Genomic DNA, 20,468 nt, shown 5'->3' with positions numbered 1-20,468 from the left:
AGTGGGGGGGGGGGGGGGGGGGGGGGGGGGGGCATTGTCAGCAGCAGGACCAGAAGATCCTGCCAGCACCGAATGGCAGGCCACTTCCCACCTAGAAATACATGGTGGTGAGGCCAGAGAATCTGCCCCCCCCCCCCCCCCAAAGCTTCACAAAACCATGGGTGTCTACCTGTAATGCTGTAAACCTTTGTTTCTAGAAAGCTCATGTCACATTTCAGACAAATTCTAGTTGCTGTCCACAGTTCATTTCAAATATTAACAGAACTTTAAAACGTTAACACAAATTGACTTGAACCATTTCATGTACCCTTGGGTACAATGAATGCTGCTGGTCTATCTAAATGGAAATGAAACTGCAGCAGTGCTCAGTAAAACAGTTACTCTATATGGAGATGGCACTTTGTTTACTGTGGCCAATCCACCAAACCTGCACATCTTTGGGGTTGTGGGGTGAAACCCATGCAGACACAGGAAGAATGTGCAAACTCTAAACAGGCCATGACCCGGGACCTCAGTGCGGAACTCAACAATTAAATTTCATACAAATTGGAGATCCACAAATTACAAATAGAAATGGTTGTTTGTTCCATTTATCCATCTGCGGCATCAAGACAAGTTTTCAGCAACAAATTACAGTCTCTAGTTATCATTCTCTTGAGACATCAAGACACTGCAACAGTGAAGTGGATCTGGATCATAGTTATAAAAATCAGTGAGATGCAAGAAATAGGTATACATATTGTATTTATATCTGTTGCGGCAAGGTTTTAGAAGCCTGGGTTAAGGAATATATTTATTGCAGTAATATTAAAGAACTTGGGTTAAGGTATCCAGATGGTGTGCTTGCTAAAGCTGTATCGAAGGAGTTGTAAAAAGGAGAGATCAAAAAGGTTAATGGGATATTATGATTGCTGGAAATCTCCTGCAGATAATTTATATTAAGGGTTGTATTAAGCAGGTCAGGTGTCATCTTTGTGGGATACAGGTGCAATTAATGGAGGAGCCAGGTCTGTCTGCAGTTTGCCTTGGATTGGAGTCGGACAAGACACAAGGATTTTTAAGTTGAACAGCAGTTGCGCCACATGCTGCTAGGTTGAATGGAAGTGTACTGAATCTGCTCCTGAAATGGGTTTCTTCACAACTAAGTAATCTGTTTGTTAACTTAGGTAGCATTTGAAGCGTATCGGGGTTGCCAAGTTAACAGCAGGTAAATTTTAGTGTTTAATAGATAATTGTAAAGCTATTTCTTTGATGTTAATCTTCAGTGTTTAAATTAAAGTTTGTTTTAACAAATAAACTTATTGGTCAGACTCCCTGGGGTGAAGTATCATTGTCAGGTTTAACAAATTTTTAAAAAGGTTGTTTGGGGTTCTTGCCCCATGTCCCAACACCAGCCAAAATGTTATTTGCTGTGAGATACAACTACCCGTTTGTTATGGTTGAGTAAGGACACGCCAGTGATTGGAATAACTCTGGGCTATTTTGAATAGCATCATCTGATCTGGTGCAGCTAGACTGGATATTGACTCAACATGTACAGTATTACTGCATTGAACAAATCTAAGTCATCAAGATTAGTCCCTTCAAAAAAAAGTGAAAACTACCAATCACTACAAATTAATGTTCAAGTTCTTAATGTTCTGAAGTTTAGAAAAGTGAAAAATTATCTTCAATTCTAAATCAGAAGCGACCTTCACTAAAAGCGGAAGAATGTCAAAACAAGTCTTCGTGGTACATCAACTGGACCCACAAGCTTTGCAGATATGAAGTTCTATTGCAAGCACCACCCACATGGTGTTCAGCTCAATCAAGTCTCAAAGGTCACCATTTTGTAACTAGGAGAGATAAGAGTACTGTGTGATTTGTCTAATGTCCTCCCCAAGTTTCATGATTGTCCTTTTGTATCAATTTTAAGCCGTCCACCCATTGGCTTCATTTATCAGCATTATTGCCACAATATCCTTTCTATAGAAAGTGACAGTAGCCACAAAGAACAAAAAAGTAAGATGGATGAGGAAGGCGCCAATCTCAAAAAAGGAGGAAATAATAAAATCAGCAAAGTGTAGTGATATAAAAGTGAAACCGAACTAGGAAATTCATGTTGACATCATAGACCATTGTTCTAAAATTCAGTGACCTTGAATGTGGTCTTCAGTGGAATATCAGTAACAAAATTATTCGAGGACTTGCTTCACCATTTATTTGCTAACCAAAAAAAACAACAAGCTTTTAACAGAAGTGGTTGTTTATTTCATCATGAAAGATTAATAGTTCTGACAGGTCCAGATCACAAATCACAACCAGCAGAAAGATGGGAATGAGCCAGTGAGCTGCAGACAACAGCTCTATTCTGTTTTACTCCCAAGACCAACCAATTTCAAGGGAAGTTATTTGAGGTGCTGTTATGCAATACATACATAGTTTTTCATTAAAACTTTTCAAATGATTTTAACTGAATAAATTGAATATCACATTATTTAATGTAAATAATCTAGAAACCATCAGGTGGCAAGTTCAAATTCTGACAAGTGCAACCACGGATCATAGTTTGAGGCTTGTTGGGCATGCATCTGTTCATTTATTCTGAAGGCTAGTCTGATGGAATGTGAAAAAGGATTTACTGAAGCTATGACCAATTCTGGTGAGTAACTTCAGTAAGAAATAGTTTTGCCTTAGTATAATACTTTTTAGAAGTACCATCCTTATAGGAGGCCATGAATGTGTAACTGGTACAAACGTATTCAGGATTTTTGAACTGCAAGAAACCATTACCTTCCAATTCCAGAGGCAATTTTAAATTGGTACACACTACCAACATTAACCATCACTGATGTAGTATTCAGTGAAATATAGCTCATCAAAATCTTAGCGAAAGATAATTATACTCCTTATGCATCCAATTTATAATTTAATCTTCTTTTAGGGTCCTAATTTGTCGATCACAATAAACTACACAAATTCAAAGCAATGATACAAATGAGCCTCAAAAAGTGAATATTGGAAGTAGTAACAGGAGGCAAGTATCACCATTAACCCATGCCCAAGTAGTTTCAGTACCATTCACTTCTGCAACCATTAAAAATATATACACAAATTGCTGAAGGGAACAAAACTACTACTGTATTGCAGTTTCAACATTTGCCAAAGTAGGTGCATAATTCAAGGCAACAGGTCTAGTGATATGGCAAGAGAGAGCATGTACAATATAGTGCAACTGTGGTGTAGGCAATGGAATATATTGTATTTATTCCATGCCCATGAGAAAGTGTTTCATGCAATTTGACCAAAGCTCGACAAGCAAGTCGAAAAACTGGCTTACCCAATTTAATTAATTTTAAGGCACTATTAAAGCCAAAGTTCAAAGACTGCAGTTGAAAAAAAAGGCAAACAAACTACCCCCATTTTTAGTAGAATCGATACACTAGGGAGTTGAGAAACATGATAACGGAGATGCACTCCACAGACATGTCAATATATAAACAGGTGATCAACAAAAAAGTAAAATATTTACTATTTTCTCATATGCGATTTTACATTAGAAACCACAGAACTTAACCCAAACTGTGAGAACTGCCACCTGCTGCCCCCCCCCCCTTTTGTTTATTTAACATGTTTAAAATGCTTTTGGTTGTTGTTTTTTCACTATTTGCATCAGAAAAGCCATAGAGAAAATGGATTAGCCTGCTCAGAAGCAGAAAATACTGTAGGAACATAAAATCAAGTAGTTTGAGGTTTGTAGTATATGCCTTCAGAATGTATTAACAATGGATGTGAAACAGGAGTGGACATCTTGCCAGTCATTCCCTTATACTACTGTAACCTATAGTAATTTAAATGCTTATTAGAAAGATTTGACAATTTTCAAGATGAATTTACTTAGAAAAGCTGGTATGATCACATGCACTGCACCAAATTGTTATTTCCAATGACTAGGATACTCTGACATAGCTATGTTTAATATTGTATTTGTTGCGTGCTTTGTTTAATCCTCACAATCTATTGCAGGGCTTTTCAAAGTATGGGTCGGGGCAGGCGGTGGAGCAATCAGCCAGTGTTCCTGATAATGGGAGAAGCGCCCAACGGCTGCTACCGGCATTTTTATTGTGAATGTCCTTTTTGAAATGAGAAGAAAATTAGACTGTGCAGTTTTCTAGGCCATATGCAGCTGCAGTGAGCAGGTCATGTGCCCTGCACATTTGATGCCAAGCACCCTCTCACGTACGTGCTTTTGCCACCAAATCAGAGGAGAGCTTCTACCATTTTCTAAGCGAGATGACTGAAAATGAGATGGCCAGTGACAAATAGGCAGCATACCAGCTGGCCAGGATCTTAAACAGTGCACTTCAGAGCAGTGCTACCTCTGTAGAGCTCAGGACCTTTGATAAACAGCCTACAATAGGGATCAAAGGAGTACAAAGATTATTTCTTGAGGTAGTTTTGTCAATTATGGCTGCAAATCCATGTGTGTTACGTGAAGTGTTGGCAATGAGATTTTAAAAGTAGTGGGTGAAAAATTCCTTTTGAGGTTAGAGTCAGTTATTAACTTACAGCTGACTTGTACGCTGCTGTACATGACCTGTGACAGCACAATACAGCACATCAAAAACCTATGAGACTGTCAGCATGCTGGAGCAGCATCTCCTGGGAGTATCTAATGCTCAGTAAAACAAGTATTTTGTTGCTGTTGCACTTCACAACAGCCTACATGATAGGTTGGATTTTCCATTCTCAAAATAAACTGGCTGAGGTCTGCACCCGATATGCATATTGCTCCCTCCTTCTGTGTGCCTAATTGGAATGAAATTGTGAGGAACCAACGGGCTCCCCTTTTGCATTAAAGGCAAGAAAACGGGGCTTGGGTCCAGAAGGTCAGCCAGTTGGCAAAAGTGGGTCCCAGAAGTTTGAAAAACACTAGCCCATTGGACATGACTTAAAGCTTATTAAGCATGAATATAATTATTTTGGTATCTGTAATTTATAATAATTAGATTATGAAGCTAGGTTTACTAGTGGCAGCAGGAGCCAATTTGCCTTCTAAAAAAAAGTCAATAGATGGTATGAACTTGGAGATGCACATTATTAAGCTATGCAAACCAGCAAGGTTCAAGGCTTGTCCCAAGATACCAATCCATCCAAGGATAATAATGATCTTAATGTCTTACCAAAGCGTCATCGTCACCAATGTCCCACCAGCCATGGTCCCAGATTCAGTTTTTTTTTTAAAAACTGCCTGCTCAAAATTGATAATACAAACAAAGGGGTACAAACTTAACAGGAAACTAGGACAATGCTCTGTTCTCTGATATGGATTTGTGTCCTAGCACCTCCCAAAAGGATGCACTTACCAAAATATCCATTAGCTGCCAGATAGGGCAGAGCCAACCCACAGGCAGGTAGCTTGGGAAATCCTTGAGCGCAAGTGTCTCCACCAAGAATGAGTCACACAAAGAGGGTGCTAATTAACGCGAATTATAATTCGAAACAGATACATAAATAAGGAAATGTACTCCACCTTTATTGATTATGTTTAAACTGAAAGTTGCTGCAATAGCCATCATCTACTTTCACTTAAGAGCTCCTGTCATCACAGGATAAGACTTTTCAACACGAAAAGCATACAATATTTACATTAATCAGGTTGTTTTCCATGGTTTTATTATTCCATTAAAAGTCACCCAAGCAGCAGTTTAGATGCTTTGCAAATATTTAACCCCCCTGCTTAAAAGTAAAAATGTTTTCCAGGAAGGTCCAACTTCAATTAGGAGAACCCTTCAACATTTCCCCCAATCAATCAATCACAAACTGGAGCAAGCAGAAGCAAACATTTCTGTAGAATGTTAAGTGGCAGATATATTGAAACTGTTATGTATTCGGCAACTAAATTAGCTGGAGGCAAATGGCTGCTTACAGCAACTAGTACATTTACAGACTGGGCTCCCTTTCCCCCTCAAAAGCTGAAAAGAAGCCAAGAAATAATTTACAGATATTCACCACAAGTCACACCTCAGAGATTTCAGTGCCACCACTAAGGAATCTTAATATTTGGATCACTCAGTATGGTCAACAGCTTTAATTTCTGCTGCTTTTTTTGCACCAAGAATGAAAATTCTCTTCCTCATCCCATGGCCACAAATAAAGAAAAGACTAAAACATAAGTAAACTGGAAACTTGTCGAACTATCTAGGTTATTCCTAAAGGAGATAACTAAAGGAACATCAGTTCACACTTCAGTGAAGTGATCTCAAAGTCTTTTGTCACTATTAAAATAACATCAGGTCACAAAGTGTGGTTAAATGTAGGTGTCTGCAGGAGAGAGATTTTGAGGAGAGGGATGCTGTCCTTACCAGGGCTGCTACCTACAGTGTTGCAGGAAAATTTGTCAGAAGGCAATATCAGGAAGGGGAAGGTGTTGTTTATTTACAAGGAATTGATGGAGAGGGAGGGCGCTCCAGTAGAGGAGATCAAGTGCAAAAAAGGGGGGGAAACTGGGAAGAGAGGTGCAGGCCAGGACATGGATAGAGGGTGAATATGTTCTCAGTGGGCAAGATTGGGGGGGGGGGGGGGGGGGGGGGAAAGAGAGGAAAGAGAGAGGCGGATGTATTGGCCTTTGCCTCACTGATTGCCTGGAGGCAGATTTTGTTGTGTTGGTGGAAATGGGCGTGTGACCTGGCAGAGTTTCTGCGGTTGGAGAAGGTCAAATTTGCTTTGTGGGGTTGGTAGAGGGGTTCACCCAGAGGTGAAAACTGTTCATTGATTTCTTCAAGGAGGCTTGAGGGGTTAGGGGGGGTGGTGGTAGAAATTGGGAAGGCAGGATCTAGGTATCAGAGGAGGTTGGGGGATTTCTGGTGGTTTGCTCAGCTTGATGTGATTTGTGGTTATGTAAAAAGCCTTGAATAAATTAAAGTTACAACAATTTGGTTTCTATTGTATGTAGAGGGGGCTAGGGTGTGAAAAATAAATAAAAAGGCACAAGCATGCAGCTGTTGCTTTGAAACTGGAAATTCTTGTAACGTAAAAAGCTTAGGTAATTTGAGAGGATTTCAGAGGGTGAACATCTCAATCTGCCAGAAGACAGACTTTCCCCCCCTCCCCATTTGAGGGGCAATTTAGCATGGCAAATCCACCTACACTGCGCATCTTTGGGTTGGAGGAGACACCCAGAATGTGTAAATGCTACATGGACAGTGGCCCAGAGCCCCCAGGCGAGGCAGCAGTGCTAGCCACTGTCACCGCTGCCAGAAGACAGATTGGACAGGGTCAGCAGAGGTGCAGGCTTCCTAAATCACATGTTACAGTCCAGATAACCAGGAACTGGAACAGAAGAACACTCAATACACATGAAGTTAAGAAAGAGACCAAGAGAAGAGTAACAAGGTGTTCAGAGTTAGAGACAATTGCAGTTACTGGATTCAACAGAAGTAGATGAAACATATGTAATTTTAATACCACAATATGTAATTGCTTGAACAGTTCAAGCAATTATGAGAAGTCTGCACAGCAGTCAAGTCAAAGAAATCGTAAAGGGGTTGGTGTGAAATCCTGGACAGGATTTGCTATTATAAGTAGAGCAGAAGCTTTGTGTCATTTGCAAAACCTGGGCTGGATTTTGGAATGCAGACCACCAATGGAAAAAAAATTATAGAATCATAGAAAAGGTTATGCCCAGGAAGTGGTAATTCAGCTCAATTTGTCCATGCCAGCCCATCTAATCCCATCTTCCTGCAACTGATTCATAACCCTGTAGTGGAGAGCATTCAAGATAAATGGCAGACTGCGTCCCCCGGTTGTAGAATTCTCCAACAGGGGAAACAATTTTATCCTGTATACCCTCTCTTCCCCTCAAAATTTTGTACACCTCAATTAAGTCATCCCTCATCAGATGTGGTACAGTCATTAGCACTGCTGCCTCACAGCACCAAGGACCTGGACTCGATCCCAGCCCTGGGACAGTGACTGTCCATGTGGAGTTTTCACATTCTCCAGTGTCTGTGTGGGTCTCCCCTCCCCCCACAACCCAAAGATGTGCAGGTGGATTGGCCACAATAAATTGGGAAAAAGGAATTGGAGACTTTTAAATTTATATATTTTAAAAATTATCTCAGCCTTCTTTGTTCCAAGGCAAATAATCCCACCTATTCAATCTCTCATAACTACACTTTTGTAGTCTTGGCAACATTCTTGTAAACCTCCTCTGCACTCTCTCCAGAGCAATAACATCCTCCCTGTAATGTGACAAACAGAACTGCATATGATATTCCAGTTGTGGCCTCACTAGTGTTCGATACAATTCAAACATTATATCCTTATTTTTATATTCTATACCTCTGCCAATGAAGGAGAGCATTCCATATGCTTTCTTAACCTTGTCTACTTGAATTGTTGCCTTTAGGGACATGTGTACATGTATACCGAGATCTCTCACTTCATCTACCCCTCCAAGCATATTCCCATTTATTGTATACGCCCGATAACTGCGATCTCCCTAAATGCATGGCCTCCCAGTGGTAGAGTTAAAATCCATCTGACAATCCATCTATATAATTGAAATTATAGCTATCCTCTAAACTATCCACCTGTGGATCACCACTTTCCAATTGCAAGGGCAGCAATTGACCATTACCCTTTGTTTCCTGCTCGGTGTATCCCATAATTCCACAAATTTTCAACATTTTTACAATTTGCAAAAATCCCTCAAACTCCCTAACCCACCAAGGCCCCCTGCCAACTCCAGCCCCCCAAAAAGCAAAATAAACAAGCCCCAACAATTGTAGAACCCATCACTTGTGTTCTCCCTCCCCCCACCACCAGAGAGAATTTCACTCTTTCCAGGGTCAAAAACTCCAAGAGGCCCTCCTGCCACTCCATGGCACAGGGTGGAGAAGCTGACCTCCACCCCAACAAGACCTATCTGTGAGCAACCAGCGAGGCAAGGCCAACACACCTGCCCTGCACCCACCTGCAGCTCCGGCCTGTCTGTCACCCCGAATATGACTTCCAGGCTCGACACCCATATGTAGAAACTCCGAAATGGCACCATCCTCAAAAACCTTTCCAGCTTCGGGCAGGACAAAAAAACATACCACATGGTCGCAGGGCACCTCCCACATCTCTCAGACACCCTCCCCCACCCCTTACAGCTGGCTCATCCTAGAATTTGTATGATACACCACGTATACTACCTTCAACTGTATCAGCCCAGCCTCGCACACTAAGCCGAGACATTTACCTTCACAGCACCTAACACCACAATCCCTCCTCCAGTGCTGCCCCCAACTATTCTTTGCCTGAACCCACCCCATCCTCCTCAAAATTCCTCCCATAAATCACTGAGACAACACCCCTCTCCCAACACTTCCGCTGACCACACCGCCTCCAGCAACAAGGAGGCCGGTGTAATCAGAAAGGTTTTCCTCACAAGGTCCTGCACATATCTGGAATTTGACCCTGCGCTGGTCCAAACTTCTCACCCAGCTCCTCCAGATTGCCCTCCCAGAACCTGATCCTTAATTTTCTTGATACCCCTTTCTTCCCACCCTGGAACCTCACATCCATCCACCCTGGTTCAAACCCATGATTTCCCCTAATCAGCATCACCTCCTGATCCAGCTCTCCTAAAAATGCTGCCGAAAGTGCCTTCAGATCTTCAGCACAGCCACCACCAGTGGACTCACCGAGTACATCCGAGGTCCTACCCGCCAACAACCTGCCCCCCCCCAGTCACACACACAATTTGGCAATACCCACAAACATGTACATAACAGAGAACTTGTCTCATATCCATAAAGTTAATTCATTGGTTAAATTGAGTCCATTATAATTTCAGTCCCAAAACACCCAAGCTGGAGCACTTTTAGTAAAGACAGGTTTTAATTGTAAAATCTCATCTGTCATAACTTTTGATCAAATCATTACTGAATTCTGCAACTAGGCCATTGAATAGTGACTGAAAAAGAAATGATCCAAACTAGTTGCCAATTAGTCTCCAGTAACCATAACAAGGAATAATCCAGACAGGACACAAAGACAATTTTATTGCAGGTAATGAAGGCATCTTTGCAAGGAGGGGGCACATTAAAATACAACTGTTTATATAATTCTACAGGAATAAGATTCCTGGGGAATTTAACAGCAGAGCTTTATTCTTTAATTTCAGATAGCTTTTTTTAAAATGCAGGTTCCTGAATGTCAAGTACCCTCAAGACTACAAACATCAAAGGAAGCTCATATTATAATAGACATCTGGCAGGGCAGTACAGTGGCACAGTGGCTAGAACTGCTGCATCATGACACTGAGGATATGGGTTCAATCCTGGCCATGTGGAGTTTGTACATTCTTCCCATGTCTGCATGGGTTGCACCCGCACAACCCAAAGATGTGCAGGGCAGGTGGATTGGCCATGCTAAATTGCCCTTTAATTTGGAAAGAATTAGGAATTGGGCAAGGGAAATCCTGGAGCCCAAAAGCTGCAGTATCTACCAATCAGTGGCTGTAATGGCGGTTCTCTGAGCTAATGTTATTTGAGGCCCATGGAGTAATGCAGAGCTGCTCATGGTTCAGGAGAAAACCTCTGCATGGTTTTCGAATAGGTTAGTCCCCCATAGCAAAATGGAAGCTGCAGATGCCATCTAGGATATTTATTCCAGCTGCAAAGTCATATGCATAGTATTGGTCTCCATCCTCCACAAGTGCCATTCAGCACATCATTTGAGCAGGATGCAGGTATTTCTGAAAGCACCAAAAGTTCACCTTGGCAGACTCAATATCTTGACTCGGACTTGTATCCCCTTTCCACCGTGATGAATGCAAGAAATTGATAAATATATTGTATTTTACATCTGTTGAAGCAAGGTTTTTAAAAGCCTGGGTTACAGTATATATTTGTAGTATTATTAAACAACCAAAGTTAAGGTAGCCAGACTGTATATCTGCTAACACTATAATCAAGGAGTTGTAAGCAGTGAGGTCATAATTAATTTGGAGCATTTACTGGATTACATATAGAGGGCTAATGGGATGTTATGATTGCTGGAGTTTTTCTGAAGAGTAGATATTTATATGGGTTTGTATTAGTCCTAGCTAAGCAGGGCATGAGGCATCTCAGGAAGGAGCCAGGTCTGCCTGTAGTTTGATATAGGATTTTAAGTTGAACAGCAGTTTTGCTGCATGCTGCTAGGTTGAGCAGAAGAAGTGTACTGGTGCTGCTCCTGAAAGGGATCACTCACACTCCAAATGTATCTACCCACCTAAGTACATCAGATTGTTAACTTTATTTATAAGTGGCATTTCAACTGCATTGGATTGCTTTGAACTGGAGTTAGCAGGTATGGATAGTGATTTTTAAAGTGTTTATTCGATGTATAAATTAAAGTTTGTTTTAACATAAAAGATACCTATTGGGCAAGAGTCAGTCACCACTCCTGGGATGAAGTATCCTTTCCTCAGTTTTACAAATTTTTAAAAAAAGTCTGGGGTTCTCATCTAACAAATGTTGGGTCTGATCCAGTATCCAAACACGATCAAGGTTCAGTTATTGTAGCTTTCAACTGCAAGACGATAAGGGACATTAAATGCTGGATTTACCAGGGGCTGGTAATCTTATTGGCAACTTCAGAAACAGTGATTAAAAAACAAAGTCATGTGTCCCTTTCCTAAAAGCAAAATCCCAATATAAACCTATTCTCACAAGTGGACTTCAATGAAGTTACTGTGAAAAGCCCCTAGATATAGATCATGGAAAGCAGAGGCCTCCCATAACCTATGAAAATCACCACATCCAAATAGCAAGATGGATGGGTGGTAAAACACATCAGCCACTAATGCCTTGGACACGGGGGATCCTATTTTAAGCAATTGTCTGGGCTTGCTCAACATAAAATTTGGAAGATTCAAAGTAAGGTAACTGGCACAATACAAAAGTGGCTTTTGCAGGTGCCTCACTCAGACAGCTACACCTGGGACATCAGGCATGATTGCCACCTGGGACATCAGGTGTGAATCCACAAGAGAACTGCAACTATTAATGAAGTCTCAGATCGGGTGGAATCATGTTTCAAATTAGTCTTTATGTGATGTAGTCCAGGGAATGGTGACAGTGTTGCCATTTCTACAACACATTGCGTTACTCATCATGACACTTACAAACTGTACTTCACTTAAGAACTGAAACACACATTAAATCAGTTACTTATAACCAAGTTAATCCTTCGATGGAGTTGAAAGTGGTCAGTTGATCAAGGTAACATGTCTAAATTAAATTCCAAACCAAGTCTATTTTCTGTAATGGGAAATCAAGCTTGGTAACTCGGCAGCAATTCATTACATGGTTGAACTTGGTCACATAGTTGGATTTGAGCAAGTGGACCAGTTGTTCCTACATCCAATTTGATGAAACACCCTTTGTCTAACCAATTTGCAATTATATTTTAAACAAACTGCAACTCATTGGAGTGTATGTATACTCTTGCAATCAAAATTCTACATAAAGATTTCTCAGCACCCACCAAAATGTCATACATACGTCCTTGTCTAATGCCATGGGTCAATCATTGCCAATTAATTCAAAAGCAAACAACTTGAGTTACTCAGGTTTTCAGTTTCACTGCCAGAAGGCTAGTTTTCCAGATCACACCCTCCAGCTAATATTTAACCAGAAGCTTGGCTCGTGTTGTTTAACAGCAGATAAAAGCAAGTTCCAAAAGGAATGGCAGCAAATGGTGAAATTACTAAAGTTCAACAGCATATCTATTGAACTAAAAGTTGCTCAGTATCACAGGCTTATCCCACCAAAGTTTAACATGCCTCACAAATATCTGCACCGTGATATCACGGTTATGGGTGGGGTTAAATGTTATACTTATTCCCCCAGTTCTTTCACATCATCACAACTGAAAGCAGATTCAGAGATTGGAAGAGAGGTGGGACCAGACAGGAAGGGGAACGACTCAGCCACCTACAGGAGTGGGAGAGAGAGAGAGAATCCCAAGTCTGCACCTGAAGGTACCACACCCTATTCTAATAGTTACAGACCAGACAAAATGTCAGTGAACCAGACTATTCCGGATTTAGAGATTTTTTTTAAAAGTGTCTCTTTAATGGAGAACCCAGTTGTTCAAACATCCTGCTGCCTGTTCACATGCCCGAGTTCAAAGTGGACCTTCCCTTTGAAACAATTCAACTGGGTCAATGGCTCGAATTTCCCCACTCCCATAAAAAAAAGTTAATATTTACACGATCAGGGTGGAATATGGCGAACAACTGAAACTTGGCGGCGGCCGAGCATTTCAAACATTTATAAATAATGCGACGGTAAGCAATGCCCCCACAGTAAACCCATAAAGCACAAGCGGGAGGGGAAGAAAGTGACCCAATTTAAAATTCTCATTTAGAAATTTGACTTGGGGAGATTTTTTTATTTTAAAATCCACAGTTGCCATGGCGATTATACGAGTACCAGGCTCGCCGAAGGTTACAGCTGCCCGAGAATCAAACAAATGGATTGTGAAGAATGTAATCCAAGGTGTATCTGGTGGAACGGGGAGGGTCTGAGGGAAACTTTTGGTCCAAGTTCACACAGAGAAAAACTCTCAAACGCCCTGCTGATAGGGGGATATGAAAGAGAAGGGACTCACCGATAGACACCAGCCGGATTTTCTCCTTGTCGAGGAACTCGAGCGCCACGGACACGTTCTCCAGCTGCATCTGCCTGAAGGTGGGTCTCTGGTGGTACTTGCGGCACATTTTCTTCTGGCTCAGTACCTCGAGCAGGGCAATGAGCCGCAGGCCGTCGGCCAGATCGCTCTGCAGGTTGTGGATGCGCTTGTTGACGCATTTCAGGTGCTCGTTGCACCAGCGGGTGAACGTATTCTGCTGGATCCGCTTCCAGGGAGCGTCGTCGGCCAAGTCCTTCTCGGTGACCGGCATCTCGGCGTCTTTGTCCCCCTTGTGCTGCTGCTGGAAATGCTGCTCCGGCTCCCTCCTCTGCACATGCGTGCTCATGCTGGCCAGCTCCTCCTTTATAAACCCTCTGCCTGCACTTCCGGGAGTGTCACTGCCCACAGCCTCACCGCCTGGGTGGGAAAGGGAGAGAAAGTGTTAAACCAGCTATTCAGTCAGTCAGGGCAAAGAGCGCCCAGCCCAGCCCGCCTGCACCGCGGGCTCAGTCCCCGGGGACAAACAACCCATCTGTTGCCAGCATCATTTTCGGGTCAACCTGAGCTGCCGCCACCGCTAAGAATTCGCCAAGCTTTTATCCCACGGATATTTTTAACAACTTGGAAAATAAATACGTATAAACTATCAAACGGACAAAAAGCAAAGTGTCCCAGGAGTGGGAATCACATCATAATCCGCACCTCCAAGCTTTATATGCCTTTTCCCTTTTTAATCCTCCTCGCGTCAACATTTTTTGAAATGCACGCTGGCATTAAATGAAGTTTTTAAACGGGGGCGTTGTGGGGGGGGGGGGGGGGGGTGGAGTCCTAACGTGCCAAACCCAGGGCTGTGTTACACCATTGAGGGTTACTTCACAATTCAAGAGGAAATGTCTTTCCTGTCCTGTGAGGGACGGCATTCCAGAGATGGATGTCATCTATTTTCTTCCGATCGCAGATACAATTCACTCGACTGCAGTTGGCAGACTCCGCCAGATGGTAGTCCGCAGTGCTGTTCGGCTACAAGGGTCGTCACGACCAATTCTGGCCCAGTCCTGCCCTCCTAACAACAGCTGTCCCTGGGTGGTGAACTGGAGTGAGAAGGGCTGCTCTTTCCACACTCCCCACCATCAATCTACTGGCAATATACCCACCGCAGTGTCCTTACCCCATCCTGAGCTGAGGATGTTAACTCAGAATCAAATCTGAGAGGTATGAATCAACACTGCAAACCTCCGATACTTATCCACAACCCAGCTTTTCATTTTTCATCCTAAAATTCAAGTTAATTCACGAAACCTGCTCCTAGATTTGTACAGGGAAATGTGATGCCGGCTCTTTGGGATGAAGGGTGGAATGGTCTTTCAGAAAGCTGATGTGTTGGGCCTCCTTGTGCACTGCGACATACCCAATTTCTTTGTCTAGTGGACCTTTTAGTGTTTCTGGAAACCGAGACCAGTGGAGGTCCAATAACTACTTGGTGCTGTCAACATAAGAACATAATAAATAGGAGCAAGAGTAGGACACAAAACCCCACGAGCCTGCTCTGCTATTTAATAATGATGGGCGTTGGACTGGGGTGAGCACAGTAAGAAGTCTTACAACACCAGGTTAAAGTCCAACAGGTTTGTTTCACATCACTAGCTTTCGGAGCACTGCTCCTTCCTCAGGTGAATGAAGAGGTATGTTCCAGAAACATATATATAGACAAAGTCAAAAATGCAAGACAATACTTTGAATGCAAGCATTTGCAGGTAATTAAGTCTTTACAGATCCAGAGGGGTAATCCCAGGTTAAAGAGGTGCAAATTGTCTCAAACCAGTACAGTTGGTAGGATTTTGCATGCCCAGGCCAGATGTGGGGGAGTGAATGTAATGTGACATGAATCCAAGGTCCCGGTTGAGGCCGTACTCATGTGTGCGGAACTTAGCTATAAATTTCTGCTCAGCGATTCTGCATTGCCGCGCTTCCTGAAGGCTGTCTTGGAGAACACTTACCCAAAGACCAGGGGCTGAATGCCCTTGACTGCTGAAGTGTTCCCCGACTGGAAGGGAACATTCCTGCCTGGCGGCTGTCGCGCGATGTCCGTTGATCCATTGTCGCAGCGTCTGCATGGTCTCTCCAATGTACCACGCTTCGGGACATCCTTTCCTGCAGCGCATGAGGTAGACAACATTGGCTGAGTCGCACGTGTACCTGGTTACCTCTTCGAGTAAGTGTTCTCCAAGGCAGCCTTCACAACGCGCAGCAACGCAGAATCGCTGAGCAGAAATTTATAGCCAAGTTCCGCACACATGAGTACGGCCTCAACCGGGACCTTGGATTCATGTCACATTAAATTCACTCCCCCACATCTGGCCTGGGCATGCAAAATCCTACCAACTGTACTGGTTTGAGACAATTTGCACCTCTTTAACCTGGGATTACCCCTCTCTCTGGATCTGTAAAGACTTAATTACCTGCAAATGCTTGCATTCAAAGTATTGTCTTGCATTTTTGACTTTGTCTATATATATGTTTCTGGAACATACCTCTTCATTCACCTGAGGAAGGAGCAGTGCTCCGAAAGCTAGTGATTTGAAACAAACCTGTTGGAGTTTAACTTGGTGTTGTGAGACATCTTATTCTGCTATTGAATAAGGTCGAGGTTACTCTGCTCCAACATCACTCTGCTGCTGGCCTCAACTCCACTTTCCTGCCTGTTCCCCATAAGCCTCGAGTCCCTATAGTTGAAGAATCTGTCTGTCTCAGTCTTGAATGTATTCAATGAGTCAGCCTCCACAGCTGTCCAGAGTAGAGAATTCCAAAGATTCACGACCCCCTGAGAGAAGAAATGTAGCAAAGTTGTGTGAAACCAGTGAAGTGAAATCATGGCACTTGCTCGGTCTGAAGGTTAGTGATCTATCTTTAATCGGGAAATAATTGTCTGATCATTCTTTCAAAAAGTTTAATTTGGCTTAGAACTGACATATCAAGCAAATACTTCCAGAGCTTTTGTTTCTGTGGAAATGTGAATACTGTTTTAAAATAGCTTAGACTTTTATCAAAAATTAAATAATTAAGAACTGTGACGATACTAAATTCAATGTCAAATTGTTATTATCAGTGGTATGGAATGCCTCCAAAATATTTGTGCTCGGAGAGTTCTGTAAAATAATTATCCTTTGGTTTCATGCTCTTCCCCTCCCATTCCCCCTTCCCTCTCCCCAAGTACAAATCTATCCATATGAGTAAAGGATTTGCATGGTACCTCCATAGCTCTCAATTATCTAATCTTAGATAAATGTTTTATTTGAGAATTCAAAGGCTTGAAATGAAATGAAAGTCACCATAGTCCCAGAGGACAATAGGCTGCTCTCCCCTTTGAGAGGTGATTTAACCTGAGGGTCATCTCACATAGGTGAGGGACAAGATTGAGAAGGTGGGGCCTTCACAGTAACTTCAGCCAGTTCGAGAGTTGAGCCGTGCTACTGGATTCGCTCCTCATCACCAAATTATTATAGAATGACATTTTTTACTTTCCAGAATCTCAGAATTGTTACTGTGCAGAGAAGGAGGCCATCAGTCTGTTGTGTCTACCAGCTCTCCGAATTCAGCTAACTATCTTCTTCCCGTAACACTGCACATTCTTCTCTTTACAGCGTTTCCTCTGGGTGCTCCGATTTCCTCCCACAAGTCCCGAAAGACATGCTGTGAGGTGAATTGGACATTCTGAATTCTCTCTCTGTGTACCCGAACAGACGCTGGTGTGGTGATCGTAGATCTGAGTAGATGCAATACAACTGAGCAAGCACTAGAGGGAGCACGGGAGAGTTATATATACACAGGGACAGGAAGTGACGACACACTTCACGGAAGGCAGATCTCGTAGCAGGACACAGACACACAAGCAGGCAGCATTTGAGGTAGCCGTAGGTTAAGCTCTGAAGAGCGAACAAATTCACAATAAAGCATCTTCTCCACCTTTGAGACTACGAGCTTTATTAAGACACGAGGAACAACACACGGTACCAGGAGTGGGCCACGCAAAAGAAACCATGCAGATTTTGACTCCAGAAGAGGAGCACCAAGAGTCCAGTGAGACCACGCCAAAAGAAACCATGCAGAATTTGACTCCAGAAGAGGAGCACCAAGAGTCCAGAGAGACCACGTCAAGTGAAATCATGCAGATTTTGACTCCGGAAGAGGAGCGCCAAGAGTCCAGAGAGACCACGTCAATTGAAATCATGCAGATTTTGACTCCGGAAGAGGAGCACCAAGAATCCAGAGAGACCGCGTCAAATGAAATCGTGAAGAATTTGACTCCAGAAGAGGAGCACCAAGAAAGCAAAGATGACAAATCAAATCCACAACAAATGACTGATGTCACCAGCATCAATGCAACATCAGATCATTCTCACCATTCTCGATACGAAACGTTCAACAACTCAAATTATCCACACGGGACTCATTGAGCATAACAAGAAAAACAAAAGCCACAAGAGGCACAGCAGAAACGAGAACAACAACAGCAAGAACAAAAGCAACATGAAGCACGACAAGAACAACAAAAATCGCAAGAAGCACTGCAGAAACAAGAACAACAACAGCACCAACAAAAACTACAAGCACAACGACAAAAACTACAAGAACAACAAAACCAACAAGAAGCATAACAAAGATAGCGACAACAACAAAGACAGGAACGACAGAAACAACAGCAATGAAACAACGACTTGTACACAATGGTACAACTCTGCACATGAAGGACAATGCCACAGCACACTGCAAAACAATGACAAGACTACAGACATGCCATGGGATGACAACGAATCACACAAACTCACATCTGCTCCAGAACAAGCAAGCACACCAGCTTTCAAGGCGGATGAGATAATAAATCGATACCACAAGCACAGAAAAAAGTCCATGTCAGTCAACATCAGTGGTTCGATCTTGCAAACACCTCGGGATGACGCATTGGTTACTTAAAATGACAAGAACACCGACAACATTCACCACGTCAACAACAACAAAAGAAAAAACTCTGAACAAATTCATCAAGTTTGGACTCATAAATGTTTTTATTAAGATTGGACTTATAAATATAAATTGGCTTTGTAAAATATGCAATAGCACCATCACTTGTATAGATACACATATCATAAGTAACTGTTTTGTACTATTTTCTTTAATGATGTACAGAAAATATGTAAAGAAAAAAGGGGGGATGTGGTGATCGTAGATCTGAGTAGATGCAATACAACTGAGCAAGCACTAGAGGGAGCACGGGAGAGCTATATATACACAAGGACAGGAAGTGATGACACACTTCACGGAAGGCAGAACTCGTAGCAGGACACAGACACACAAGCAGGCAGCATTTGAGGTAGCCGTAAGTTAAGCTCTGAAGAGCGAACAAATTCACAATAAAGCATCTTCTCCACCTTTGAGACTACGAGCGTTATTAAGACACGAGGAACAACACAGCTGGAATGAGGCGACTAGGTGATTCTCACAGTAACTTCATTGCAGTGTTAATGTAAGCCTACTTGTGACAATAATACAGATTATTATTATTAATGCTCTAATTCCCTTTGATTGCCTCAAGAGAGCCGGCTTCCACTACACTCTCAGACAGCACATTCCACATCTTAGGCACTGGCTGCGTGAAAAAGTTTTTCCTCATGTTGCCATTGTTTATTTTACCAATTGCCTTCAGTCTGTGCCCATTTGTTCTCGATCCTTCCACAAGTGGGAACAGTTTCCCCCGAGCCACTCATGTCCAGACCGTCATGATATTGAATACCTCTAGGAAACCTCCTTTCAGCCTTCTCTTCTCCAAGGAAAACAGGACCAACTTCTCCAATCCATCTCTGTAACTACGTAAGCATTGTGACTGCTGAGTTGAAATACATTAAATAAGAAGCACAGGTCCAAAATTTAACCCAACTGGCCCAGTAGGCAAATGTGGCAAATGAGCAATTAGAATAAGCAAAACTAACTTAGTCTTGTGTTCCTGCTGGAAACCGACACTGGTGATATACAAACCTGATGGAAACTGACAGGTCCCCTATTACTAACTGAAAATGAGAATCTTAGGATGCCCTCATGAAGGGTCACTGACCTGCTGCCAGAGCAGCTGAGCATTTCCAGCATTTGCTGCTTTTATTTCAGATTTTTAGCATCTGCGGTACTTTACTCTTCGGTTTGGGTGTAATGAAACCCCTGCGGCAATTTTGATAGGTCAGCAGTCTAGTGACAAACCCATCAAAATCCCACCCAGAACACAGCAGAGGTTGGTTGGCAGGATTTCAATTAAGGTTGAAAGTTAAGCTTCAATTCTGGGCCAGCAAATGAGGTTCTTATTATCCTCACCTGTCCAGAATTAACCAGAAGTTAAAATCGCGACCCTGATGACAGCTCTCTAAAGACCTTTTATCATCCTTCTCACCTTATTGCTTTGAACTCCTCCTTCAAAATCCTGCATGAAACACCAGTCGCTGAATATGCTTTTAGTCCCCCACCCCACCCTGAATCTCCCATGCTCCTCACATGATGAACACTATTTCTGTTGTAAAGCACTTGATGCTTTTATTGACATTAAAAGTGCAATGTGAACATTGTTCTCTACTGTAGTTCAATTCTCACAAAATCAAAATATAGTTCTGCATCCTTTTAAGGATTTTAACCCATGAGGTTAGGGTTAATTTACTAGCGTGGATAGAAGACTGGCTGGCGGACAGAAGGCAGAGAGTTCGGATAAATGGGTCTTTTTGTGGTGGGCAAGATGTAACTAGTGGCTTGCCACATGGTTCAGTCCTTGGGCCCCAGCTATT

The 20,468-nt window shown here is 42.5% G+C and overlaps 1 protein-coding gene across 5 annotated transcripts in view; it reads right to left on the bottom strand.

Annotated features, from left to right (window-relative positions):
* The window catches only part of LOC119974035 (filamin-B), a 179,682-nt gene that overhangs the window by 113,505 nt on the left and 45,709 nt on the right, over positions 1-20,468 (bottom strand). For all 5 annotated transcript variants that reach the window (XM_038812859.1, XM_038812855.1, XM_038812856.1 and 2 more), the window contains exon 2: positions 13,630-14,067. In XM_038812859.1, coding sequence (XP_038668787.1) covers positions 13,630-13,996 — 367 coding nt within the window. In that variant the 5' untranslated portion in view covers positions 13,997-14,067. The remainder of the gene's footprint in view (positions 1-13,629; positions 14,068-20,468) is intronic.

This window comes from Scyliorhinus canicula, chromosome 11, assembly GCF_902713615.1.
Source record: "Scyliorhinus canicula chromosome 11, sScyCan1.1, whole genome shotgun sequence".
In the NCBI taxonomy this organism is placed as follows: Eukaryota; Metazoa; Chordata; class Chondrichthyes; order Carcharhiniformes; family Scyliorhinidae; genus Scyliorhinus; species Scyliorhinus canicula.
Note: the sequence above shows the minus strand (reverse complement) of the source record. Positions and strands in the feature narration are given on the sequence as shown.